Consider the following 13340-nt stretch of genomic DNA (forward strand, 5'->3'; position numbering starts at 1 on the left):
AGCAATGGAACCCCATTGCAGGTACATTAGCAGGAGAGAGAGATGGTCAGCCTCCTCCCTTCCTCACATCCTTGCTAATTCTGGCTGGATTCCATAACACACTACTTCTTGTTTCTTGTCTATCTCTTAAACTCTGTGCCTCATTCTCCTCTCAAATCCTTGTTACAAAACACACATCTAGATGAATCTGATCACTGACCTTCTCTTGTCCTTTACATTGATGGACCAAAATAAAATGATTTCAGGTTTGATTCTACTCTAAATAAATCCATTGCCTTTAACAGCATCTTGACCCTAACAATGACTAGGATCCTTTCAATGTTTTCTTAGTTATTCCTTTCCCCTGTTCTCCACAGTAGGCATCTAAAATCATTTCTAGTTTTCTTAGATGTTCTTCCCCACAACTTACTTCCTCAAACTCAGCAGATAACTATATGCCCTACTTCAAAGAGAAACTGGAAGCCCACAGAAACTTTCTTAACTTCTTGCCACCATATCTACAAACTGCACCCAGAACTACGTGGTGCACCAGTTAGGAAAGTGACTACAAATATCAGTAAACACAAGAGCAATTTAAACTACAGAAGCTTATGTTTTCTCACATCGGAAGGTTGGAGTCAGAAACTAGAGGGGAATGGTGAAGATTTAGGATAGTAACTGGGGGACTAGAGTACCAGAAATAAATAGACAGGAGTACCAGAAAATAAATAAATAAGATACCCAGCATCACTCATAGTCCAGCTTCACTGGCCCAAATAGGGGCTCAAAAATTGCTGATACTATTATTTTTTATTATGCAAGTTGTCAAAAGTCATAAAGTATATCATTTGACAATGCAAGTTGTCAAAAGTCATAAAGTGTATCATTTGACAAGTTGCAACCAGAATTCAGATTTTCTGATTCACTATGCTTTGGTAACCCTAATTAAGATAGTATTTCTGGCCTGTGAAACCAATGAATATTTAATTCCTAATAAACCCTTTGCCCTGTGGCTAATTATGCCTTGAATTAGTGGCATTCGTTACTTCTGGAAAGGCATTCGTTACTTCTGGAAAGGCATAATCCACGTAGAGAAAAGGGATCTTTCTTTAGTTTTGAATCTCACGGCCAATTTTCTTGAGCACTTTGTGAGACAATTTTCATGAAATCCAGGATTTTTGAAAGGGGGAAAAAGTTTCTGGTTTTTAAGTTCCAAAAGTAGCCCTTTATAAATCAAAAGGAAAATTTAGCTCTTTGGAAATAGAATATTACAACAAGCCATAATGTTGAAGGCATGGAGGAGATGATACAAGGGAAGTCCCACCGTATGAAAAGTAGAAAGTGCTAGGGGAGGAGTTAAGGGGTGTGTGTGGGAGACAAGTAAGTGAGAGATGATGCAGTGCCCTTTACTCACAGTGCAACTCAGTGGGTTCATAGTTTTTGGGGGAACTTTGGAACATCAGTGGCTGAGAGGTTAGAAGTCTCTAAGAGAAGCCCTGTGTCAACGTGAGGTGACCACAGTAGAATAAAAATGGTGGCCAAACAGTGACTGGTGCATGTTATGGAAGAGATCTAGGGTTCCTTAGTGACACTGAGGAAATATAAAGGGTAATTTAGAAATAAGCATTCATATACTTGCCGTTAAGTCACAGCAGAGCTGGTTTCAGTAGAAGTCTTGTTCAAAGGGACATCATAGTGATGGCTGTGAGTGGGCAACTCAAAATTGAAGTTCAGAGAGAAGATATTGCTAAGTCTCAGAGGATCCATAGCATCAGTGATCATCCTCTTCTAGTGGAAGAGGTTTAGCTCTCATTTTCAAGGTCCAGATTCTCAACTGGATCCAGAAGGACTCAGTGGTGGTTTCAGAGGACTTTGGCAAAAGCAGTGCTCCTTTTTGTTCTCCAGATTTCCTCTTCGCTAATGGCCTACTGACCTCCCTTAGAGAGATACCTTTGGGAGAGAAGAGGGTACAGAAGAAAGATTGGAGAAGGGCCCCTCTAGCATAAACTCCATTTGTAATAAAGCCTTAGCACTCTGAAGAAAAATTAGTGACTAACATATGAGGTAATATTTTGAGACCATATGCATATCATGTTCTCAACAACCTCTTATCCAATGATTTTGGCATCCACTGATTTCATAATTATTACATCAGGCATTGCAAAATGATGACTTTGTAATTCTATCATTTCTTCTACATTTATTAGCTCATATTCTTCTAAAAATAGTTAATATTTAGTTAATATTTTCTCTTTTGATTATCACCATTGGCTCATACATTTTATTTTATTCAATGTATTATAATACATTATCATAGTTAATCTTTTTGGGGCTCAGCTCTTCATATGTTTGATCAGTGGATAACCACTTCAAGCTGGCTCCTTTGTCCTTTTAACATGATCTAATTAGTCTGAGCTCTTTTGTGTTTTCTGACACATCAATATGTTCCAGGTTTACCTGGTACTTTCCCTGCTGCAGACCTAGAGTCATTTTTCTAAGGATCCCTCTTTCTTTTAGTGAATAATGGTATTTAGAAAGCAAGATGTGGGTATCATCTGTGTTCATGGCTATAGAATACATTGCTTGTAGGTTCTTGAATTACTTTTAAATGGAAAGTTTCAGTATCAGTCCCCAACTCAATGAGGGGCTCCAGAGCACAACTGAGGTGTGGTGTGCAAATTTAACTCTCAACCAATTCTATAACTATATCATTAGTTTATAAGGCTTATTCCAATTACCTATACAAGAACTAGGCTGGTACTTTTAAATGTAAATTATATCATATCATTTCTCTGCTTAACATTATCATGTCCTAAGATTCAGCCACATTGGTCCTTCAGTTCTTCTCATTCGGGAAGTTCTGAAGTTGGAAGTGTCCAAGATGGTCCATTTTTAAAAAACCGTATCCTTCGAGACTTTCAAATTTTTGTGTATATTTTATAATACATATGATATATTAGTACAATAGTATACACAATATAAAAGTAACCAAATACATGTAGTTGAAGAAGTGCGAGAAATTTTTTAAAAAATTGGTGGGCTGCTTGGTCAGTTTGGAATTTAGAAACTACTGCTCTGATCTTGAATTTCCTACCTGGGCCTTTCAGCATGCTGTTTTCCCTCCCTGGAGCAGTCTTTTCCCTGCTTTTTGCCTTGCTCATTTCTGTCATTCATTTCTCTTTTTAAACATCACATTCTTAGAGGAATCTTCCTTGACATTCTCTGTCTAAATTATGCTATATATGTTGCCCCCTCCTATACCACTATGTTTTTTGTTTTTCTTCTCATAGAACTTGTAACAATTTGTAATTATTTGTTTGGTTATTTCTATCTCCCTTGTAAAACTGTAAAATACTATGAATGTATGAACTATGCTGTTTTATTTCTCCATTATATAACCAACCACTTAGAAGAACGACTGGCATATAGTTCTACTCAATGCATATTTGTTGAATGAATGTAGGATAGTTAGTGAATAAAGAGAAATAGAAAAGAGAAGACAAGGAAAAATACAGTTTGGTTCGTTGTCAAAAATGTCTCAGAAGCATTTAGTTAATTGGTATGCCATTCATTTTTTATGCAAATGGTTCACTTATATATGAGGGAGTGAGTTGGTAAACTGAACCAAGGACCAATGTTACAAACAAATTATAATGGGACAACTTGAGAACACTTTGGAGGTAAATTGATTAATTGGAAGCTGGCAGGAGTAAGATAGAAAATTCTGTCCTTGAGCAGGCCAACTGGAGTATTAAAAAAACCAATTCTCATTGTTTATGTACTTTTCAGAAAAACTTGAGAGTTTAACGGTGGAGTATACACAGCTATCTCTATGTAATGTCTGACAGTGTCCTTCCATTCATACTCTGCCTCACTCAAGTCAGGTCTGTGCCATTTCTCTCAGTGAAATTTCTGGGTTATATGATTAGATAACTAGCTTTAAGACTTCTTGGTCACCCTAAAGGCTTTTTTTTTTTTTTTTTTTTTTTTTTGGTGTGGGGGAGGTTCTGTAGAGTTGAATTGCAATCAGCAGACACTTCATTGTGAGTACAAAAAAGTGCCCTATTAATTAACTCCCTCTAGAGGGATGCAGTTCTAGAGGTTGGATGACAGTTGGTAAATTGAACTTGGCAAAATTAAATAAAATTTTCCTCTGCACAGATTCAGCACAGTATTTTCAATTTCTAGTAGTAATAGTAGTGTTGTGGGTACTTTGAAAGCAGTAAAGTGTTGGGGTGGAGTGAGGAGGACTCTCTTTGTGAAGGTTTTATCTAAGAAACCCAGAATTTGCATTTAAGCCCTTCAATGATGTTTCTGAATTTCGTGTCTTTCTGCCCAGTTCAAACATACATAAATGAAATTGCATGTTTTCTGAGTTAAGGATCATCAGTGTGATAATCAGAATGGAGTAAAGAGATTAAAAATTATACAGGGGCTCACCCTAAGACCTTCTGTTTAATTCAAGTGAAATTTTATTATAGTGAGTATCTGTGTCAGTCACAAGAGAGGGAAGAAGTGTTATTTAAGTCTCATGTGTATATAGTGGTGTGTGGCATGGGGTAGGAAGCCAGCCTCAATTTCTCCGCCTCTTCACATGTTGATTGAGTCTGCAAGTGCCACAATTTTTTTTTTTTTTTAAATGGACTAGCTGGCTGATCTCATTCTCTTTCAACTGTTATTTCTATTTTAACCTTTGTAGTCACAGAATTGTAGAGTCCCTAAAAACCTCAGCTGAGGTGAATATTAAGATTTTTTTGTGTGTAAAAATTTAAAATACAATGTGGTTTTTTCAACAGTGGAGCAAGTTTGGATCATTTGACATCCTTTGATGTTATAACATTATTAAAATCAGTGGGACATTTGTTGTTTCTTTTTATTTTTCTCTAAACTACAGTTGTTAATTTATGCACAGGTATTCGATGTAAAATGTTTCAGCCAAAAATACTCTTCTATGGGTCATAATTTTCAACCTTTTCACTGCAGTTGCACTAACATACTTTCATAGCATTCATGCTTTATGTACTATGAATTATATTTTCATTTTAGTCTTTAGTAAAATTTGTATAAGTTCATTTTTCCTGTTGAGCTTACTTAATACTTCCACGTAGGAACATGTATTCCTTTCCCTATTCTATTTCTTACTTTATGTGTAGTCTTGACACGGCTAGAAAAATCTAAGAATAATGATTATACCACATGTAACTAATGTTACCATTTCAGTTATGTGTCTGTTTTTCAAAAGGGTTCATTCAGAACTATCCTTTAAGGGAAATAGAGGTGAGGCCAATTTCGTCCTTGTCATCATCTTCATTATCACAATCTTGTCATCACTATCAGGAAAAATGTGTATCTCTGTGCCCAGAAGAACCACATGTGACATAGAAATTATTTCATTTACTGCGATCACTCTCATTGATGGCTTCAAGAATAGCCAGAAATTCTAACCATATACAGAAAACTGAAACTGGACCCCTTCCTTACACCTTATACAAAAATCAACTCAAGATGAATTAAAGACTTAAATGTCAGACCTAAAACCATAAAAACCCTAGAAGAAAACCTAGGCAATACCATTCAGGACATTGGCATGGGCAAAAACTTCATGACTAAAACACCAAAAGCAATGGCAACAAAAGCCAAAATTGACAAATGGGATCTAATTAAACTAAAGAGCTTCTGCACGGCAAAAGAAACTATCATCAGAGTGAAAAGGCAACCAACAGAATGGGAGAAAATTTTTGCAATTTACACGTCTGACAAAGGGGTAATATCCAGAATCTACAAAGAATTTAAACAAATTTACAAGAATAAAACAAACAACCGCATCAAAAAGTGGACAAAGGATATGAACAGACACCTCTCAAAAGAAGACATTTGTATGGCCAACAAACATATGAAAAATGCTCATCATTACTGGTCATTAGAGAAATGCAAATCAAAACCACAACTAGATACCATCTCACACCAGTTAGAATGGCGATCATTAAAAAGGAAACAACAGATGCTGGAGAGGATGTGGAGAAAGAGGAATGCTTTTATACTATTGGTGGGAGTGTAAATTAGTTTAACCATTGTGGAAGACAGTGTGACAATTCCTCAAGGATCTAGAATCAGAAATACCAATTTGACCCAGCAATCCCATTACTGGGTATATACCCAAAGGATTATAAATCATTCTACTATAAATACATGCACATGTATGTTTATTGCAGTACTGTTCACTAGAGCAAAAACTTGGAACCAACCCAAAGGCCGAACAGTGATAGATTGGATAAAGAATATGCGGCACTTATACACCATGGAATACTGTGCAGCCATAAAAAAAGGGTGAGTTCATGTCCTTTGGAGGGACATGGATGAAGCTGGAAACCATCAGTTTGAAACCATCAAACTAACACAGGAACAGAAACCCAACACCGCATATTCTCAGTCATAAGTGGGAGTTGAACAATAGGAACACATGGACATGGGGAGGGGAACATCACACACCGTGGCCTGTCTGTGGGTGGGAAGATAGGGGAGGGATAGGATTATGATAAATACCTAATGTAGATGATGGGTTGATGGGTTCAGTAAACCACCATGGCACGTATATACCTATGTAACAAACCTACACATTCTGCACATGTACCCCAGAACTTAAAAGTATAATAATAACAATAAAGAATAGCCAGAAATTTAGAAACACCTATCCCACAAATCATTTTTATAAATCATAATTAATTGCACCCAAGGCCTTGGTAATCTCTAATTCTGGGGACATCAGATGCCATCAGAATTAGAACCATACTCAAGGATTTGGTTCAGCCCTTGCTGTCTGGGGGTAAAAAGCAATTGATGAAATTTAAAACTGGACACATGGACACATAGCTCATAGTCTATGTGTTATTGGCAGATGTGTTCTGTTAGGCCTACCCTTTTCTGTGTTTGTGTTTTTGTTTTTTAATGTATTCACCAACATCACAAAGAATATTTTACAAGAAAATTTGGATTTCTGACTCCTGAAAAATCAAAATTCTTACAGCCCCAAGGTTTTCATTCCCACAAGGCATCCTGCAGCTGACTAGTGAGTGGTACACACTCTCGCAGTTCTCTACGGTCCCCTTCCCTTGCTCAAGTACAACCCTTCCCTTGCTCAATAATGGACCGAATATATGACAGTGGTCCCAAAAATTCGTAATACTGCGTTTTTACAGCACCCTTTCTTTTCTTTTCTTTTTCTTTCTTTCTCTCCCCTTTTCTTTTCTCTCCTTTCCTTCCTTCCTTTCCTCCCTCCCTCCCTCTCTTTCTTTTCTCTTTCTTTCTTCCTTTCTTCCTTTCTTTCTTTCTTTCTTTCTTTCTTTCTTTCTTTCTCTTTCTTTCTTTCTTTCCTTCTTTCTTTCTTTCTTTCCCTTCATTCCTTCCTTCTTTCTTTCTTTTCTTTCTTTCCTTCTTTCTTTCTTTCTCTCCCTCCCTCCTTCCCTTTCTCCCTTCCTCCCTCTCTCCCTCCTTCCTTCCTTCCTTTCTTCCTTTCTTTTCTTTTCCTTTCTTTCTTTCTCTCTCTCTTTCCCTCCCTCCCTCCCTCCCTCCCTCTCTTTCTCTTTCTTCTTTCTTTCTTTCTTTCTTTCTTTCTTTCTTTCTTTCTTTCTTTCTTTCTTTCTTTTTCTTTCTTTTTCTTTCTTTCTTTCTTTCTTTCTCTTTCTTTCTTTCCTTCTTTCTTTCTCTCTCTCTTTCTTTCTTTCTTTCCCTCCCTCCCTCTCTCCCTCCCTCCCCCCTCCCTTTCTTCTTTCCTCCCTCCCCCTTTCCTTCCTTCTTCCTTCCTTCCTTCCTTTCTTTTTTTTGAGACAGAGTTTCACTCTTGTTGCCCAGACTGGAGTGCAATGGTGCAGTCTCTGCCCACTGCAACCTCCACATCCCGGGTTCAAGCAATTCTCCTGTCTCAGCCTCCCAAGTAACTGGGATTACAGGTACCTGCCACCACATCCAGTTAATTTTTGTATTTTTCACAGAGACGGGGTTTCACTGTGTTGGCCAAGCTGGTCGTGAACTCCTGACTACAGGTGATCCACCCATCTCAGCCTCCCAAAGTGCTGGGATTACAGGCTGAGCCACTGTGCCCGGCCTTTTATGGCACCTTTTCTATGTTTGGATATGTTTGGATACACAAATACTTAGCATTGTTTTACAATTGCCTATAATATTCGGCATAATAGCATGTTGTACAGGTTTGTAGCCGAGGAGCAATGGGTTATAACATATAGCCTAAGTGTGTAGTAGGCTATACCATGTATGTTTGTTTAAGTATACTTTATGATGTTTGCATGAGGATGAAGTCACCTAAAGACACATTTCTCAGAATGTATTTCTGTTGTTAAGCAATGCATGACTATATATTTATACTGATGGTATCATGTATTCTGTCTTACTGTTCCCTGCATTCATTCTAATTGCAACCCTTGAACAAAAACACACAGTGTGGGCTACAGTGGAAACACTTGTCCTGGAAATCCAGGGCCTGGTTAGTTGTGGCCTTGATGTCTTTTGGTCTCAGTTTCCTCATCTGTTCAACAGGGCTAAATAAACCTCTTTTGATGCTCTTATGTGATTGTCATGACCTTAATTGAGATAATGCATGTAAGGACACTTTGAAGTGCTACCAGTGTAAAAACATATTAGTCATAACCATGTACCAAAAATAGTCCTAACTAGTCAACTAAATTTGAGTCTCCTCTGTTGAGAATAGTACTGACACTGTGGAAGGAATGAATTAGAAAAAGGAAACCATTCCTGGTCTGAAGCAGAAATATTCTATTTCACATAGGCAGCTAGTGTCATGGAGACAGCTGGCTACTGAGTTAAAAGAGTTACACTGAATCTGTGGGCAAGTTATCATACCTCCACGAATCCCATTTCACTGTCCATAAAACCTAGAAGACTGGACCTGCTTTTCAACTCATGGGTGATACAGTCATGATTAAATGAAATAAAGTATGTGAAAGTAATGAATACACAGAAAAACATTATTCTAATATAGGCAATAATTAGTAGTTGGTGATAAAATATGAGCACATAAAATGGACTAAAAATATTTACAAACTCTAATATTTGTACACAGTAAACATTTGAAGACCTGGAAGAGTAGTTTTTAATTAAGAGGCAGTTGTTTGGAAGAGAAAAACTTTGAGTCAGTCTTATTTCTGATCATAAGTCTGAGAATGGGCCTGTTTTGCTTATTAAAATAAACATGTTCTTTGTTTTTTATTTTTGATGCATATCTTCATTGCGAGAGGAATTGGTCATTTCGCATGTTTCTAGATTATTTACTTCAATATATTACATTATATGAAGCTATATTTAGAAAGGTTAAAAAAAAACTTGTGATGATTTTGTGACTAATATCTCAGGAGCTGGAAGAAATTTTTGAGATGATGCTGTATATATCAGAACACAGAAGAGCAGAGAGACTGAGTGAGTTGTTCAAATTCTCAGAGCTACAAAGTTACAGGGCCAGAATTCACTATTGGGGTTTTTGACTTCACCGTTCTTTCTGCTGCACCACATTAGTACTGGGGCAACTTCTGGATGGATATATTGAATTAACTCACTGAATGTTTAGACAATCAGATTGGGTTGGGAACTGTACTAACCTAGGAGGAGGAAAGGAGAAATGTTAAGAAGGTCACTGCGAATTAGGAAGTGCGTTTCGGTGGTAATCTCACCTGCAGCATACAAAAAAAATTCGATATTGTATTCTCTCCCTACAGTAGTACACCCTGGTAACCCCTCCCTACCCTACTCTTTAAGCCATTCTTTTTAAGATCCGCTACTCCTTTACATTCTTAAACTTTCGCCTGCCCTTGCAGTCCTGGGACGCCGGCAGGACTTCCTTTCATCCCTTATCAGCACGCGAGGGTAGAACAGCTCCTCCAGGAAAATGAGAACTTTCCGAAGCAAACCACCAGTCAGAGGGAGAAAGAACCTGGCCACTGGAACAAAGTTTCTGCTGGAGGCCAAGAAATCACACCTCCAGCTCCCAATTCCTCCAACACCTGAGAGCGTGAACTAACTTTCTTCTTTCCCACAGCCCCAAGGGAATTATCCTGGGCCCTCACTATTAAGAGCTTCAGGGCCACAACAAAGCCATCTTGCGGGTGTTTGCCAGTGGGCTACCTCTGGAATTCCATTTCTCTCCCCTCCATCAGCCTCCTGTTTCCCTCTCCCCTCTTTCCTTCTCGGTTCGGGAGGAGCAGAGGCAACCACGCGCTTCGGGGCTCATCACCCGCGTGGAATTCGGGCTCACTATCCTCGAGGAGGCTGCGGAGGAGGTCGGCTCCGCGGCCGGGTCGCGAGGGACAGTGCAGTCCTTCCGCAGGTGGCCGGAGTTCTGGTTGGCCTGTGAAGACGGTTGTCTTTCGCGGGCCCAGCGCGTCCTGGCCTTTTGAGAGGGGGCTTGGAAGGCCCAGAGGAAGGCAGGCGGGATGCAGACTCCATCAGACTCTGCCTGGCTTTCTCCTCCCCGGCCCCAGATGGCCGCGGTCTCTCCGCGCCCCCCAGCAGCTCCCTGCCGCCGCCACCGTCGTCTTTCCCAGTAGCGGCTGCTGGATGACGGCGCCGTCTCCGGTTGGATGGGGGCTGGCGGCTCAGACGGGACCCCGGGGGTGGGGGCGTGGGGGAGGGAGGGTGTGGGGAAGGGGGAGGTCAGCGCTGGGCGGGCGCTCCGGGGACCCAGCGCTGCCCCCTCCAGCAGCAGAAGCAGCACAGCAGACGCCGCCGCCGCAGCCACCGCGTCCACAGCAGCGCGAGCTGGGGGCCAGCGGCGCGGCCGAGAGCAGAGGGGCGGCGGCGCCCGCCCCAGCCGAGCCGAGCCGAGCGCGCAGCCCGGCCGCGCTGCTGCCTCGCAGATGCCATCACAGCAACAAAGAGCTCGCTGAGCTGAGAGCGGTGGCGAGGGCTCGCCTGGGAGCTGCGCGGCAGCCGGAGGAAGCGCGTGGGGGGTCCGGGGGAGGGAAGGGGGCAGAAGATGGCCAAGAAGAGAAAGCCCCCCAGCATCAAGGGTGAGTCCCGCTCCCTGCTCCCCTCGCCGCCTCCCCTCTCTCACCCGCCGCCTGCCCCTGAGCCGGCCTGTTTACATCCAGGCGCGGCCAAGTGGAAGGCTCCTGCCGGGGAAGAGTTTGCTGTGTCCGCGGGGGGTGAGGGGAGCCGCGGCGCTGCTGCACCTCCCCTGGCCTCCAGGGACACTCTGACAGGAGTTTGTGCCCCTTTTGCTTCATGGGGAAACCTGGAGACTCCTCTCTCACCCCACCCCTTTGCTACTCCGCGAGCTTGGGTATCTATCTGTTGCACCTCCTCGCCTCTGGGCAGTGGGGAGAGAAGCGACTCGGCTCCTAATGTCTCGTCCTTTCTGGAATCAATATTCTCTCTCTCTCTCTCTCTCTCTCTCTCTCTCTCTCTCTCTCTCTCTCTCTCTCTCGTGTGAGAGTGTGTGTGTGTGTGTGTGTGTGTGTGTGTGTGTGAGAGAGAGAGAGAGAGAGAGAGAGAGAGAGAGAGAGTTTTTCATGGTCTCTTCTATTCTCTTCTTCCAATCCCCCCCTGCCTCCGCCCCTTCGTCCCTAGGGTGACAAGTTCTGCATCCATTTCCCCAACCTCCATCCTCAGGAGGAGGTTGGAGCTGACTGCCTCTCCTTTTCCCCACGGTCAAGGGGACTTGCTACCGGCCAAGTCCCTGCAGGCTACTTCCTGCTCCCCAACCTGTCGAGTCGGGCAGTGGCTCCGGCTAAGCCGTCTCCCTGTTGCTCCTTTGGAACCCGGGTTTCCAAAGTTGGAAAGTTCGCGGGGAGAAGCGATGGCGGGGAGGACAAGGAAGAGCTTGTTGCTGGGGTGACTTGAGGCATTGCGGAGTGGTCCAGGGCGCGACTCGGGAGGGAGCCTCCTGGGCGGCGTCATGCCCAGGGGTCCGCTGGACTCTCAGAACCCGCGCGCGGGGGGCAGGTGCGAGCAGCCCGCGCCCGCAGCGCGGACTCGCAAAGGTAGCCGCTTGCCGGCTCCCAGGCTCTAGCTCGGGGACTCGCAGAGTCCGAGAGGTTGTCTGCAGCACTGCGGAGAGGTAGAAGTGGGCTCCGTGCACCGTGAGGAAAGCTGTGCGCGGGGGAACTGGACCTGAGGATGGTGGCGAGGAGGGGGCGTCGTTCGAAATTGGATTTCAACACAATGGGCCCAATGACATGAGAGGCAGCGACTTACTGAGCCTTTGGGATTATATAAAAAAGGACAGGAACTCAGATGAGAGCTGAGAGGTGAAGGGTATTACTGAATACATTGGCTTGGACTACAGCAGCGCTCTAGGCTTTGGCATGCTTTTTGCTTTTCCTCCCAAGTCTGGCTTGTGGGAGCTTAGCTCCGCTCTAGAGGTCACTAGGGGGACACAACTTTATCTTGACGCGTCAGCTTGCTTTTTAATTGCTCTGGAGTACTCAAAGCACTTATTGGAAAGCGTTTAAAATCATGATCTTGAATTCTTAAGAAGACATTACTATGAAAACACCTGGGATTTTTTGTTGTTGAAATTATAAACTATGTATGATAATTTTATTGCAATGCCTTTTTTTCAAATGTAGCTCCTGTAAAATTAGAGGGGCCTTAAACCTCTGATTCCCTCCCCACCCCCCAGTAAATTAGCGCATGGGTATAGAGATACACGAGTAAAGAAAGAAGAGAGAATATATTCACCTACAAACAGTTTCCTCTCTTTATCATCATATCAAATAATTAGTCTAAACCCAGATTGACAAGGCGTATGAGCTACACTTTTGGTTCGCTCCTTTTTTATGGAGCCATATGGCACGATAAGTGAAACAGAAGGATTGGTTTTCAGCACTGCTGATGTGGCTATCCATTGGCAGAAATACATTTCATTCCCACCCCAAACCTTGCAGATTGTAAATGGTCCATGAAGAGTGGAAAAAATTTTACAGTTTTACAGTACGTGGTAGCCAGAGAAAATCTCACCCTTGAAATTAATAATCTTCGCAGAAGCACTGAAAGATAGGGAGGAGATTAATGAAATGAGCTCACATAAGAGATTTGATGAAAAAGACACCTCCCCTTTATTCCCCCCTCCCCTCAAAATACCAACAAGTTTTTGTTTTGTAGGCCAGTATGGAATTGTTTGTATTTTCTTCAATAAGTTTAATTTGATAGTGAAATAATTGAAGAATAGCAGTTAATGTGAAGCGTTAACAGTTTCTCTGGAACGATTAATAATCAAGCTTTCCTAGGACATGTGGTCTCAATGAATTTTATGTAGTACTTTGAAAATAAGGTTTTCTCATGCTACATGTTTTTCTTAAAGGAAAAGTTATGTTATTTAGCTCCTATCGACTTGT

At 42.0% G+C, this 13340-nt stretch overlaps 1 protein-coding gene across 8 annotated transcripts in view; it reads left to right on the plus strand.

Annotated features, from left to right (window-relative positions):
• The window catches only part of SLC44A5 (solute carrier family 44 member 5), a 418500-nt gene that overhangs the window by 13383 nt on the left and 391777 nt on the right, over positions 1–13340 (plus strand). For 5 of the 8 annotated variants that reach the window (XM_074003606.1, XM_074003630.1, XM_074003629.1 and 2 more), the window contains exon 1: positions 10721–11012. The exons of 1 other annotated variant lie outside the window; for it this stretch is intronic. In XM_074003606.1, the coding sequence (XP_073859707.1) occupies positions 10979–11012 (34 nt within the window). In that variant the 5' untranslated portion in view covers positions 10721–10978. Of the gene's footprint in view, positions 1–10720; positions 11013–13340 lie in introns of those variants that run through there. 2 more of the 8 variants (XM_065520073.1, XM_065520058.2) reach the window with 1 other exon arrangement.

This window comes from Macaca fascicularis, chromosome 1, assembly GCF_037993035.2.
Source record: "Macaca fascicularis isolate 582-1 chromosome 1, T2T-MFA8v1.1".
Lineage (NCBI taxonomy): Eukaryota > Metazoa > Chordata > Mammalia > Primates > Cercopithecidae > Macaca > Macaca fascicularis.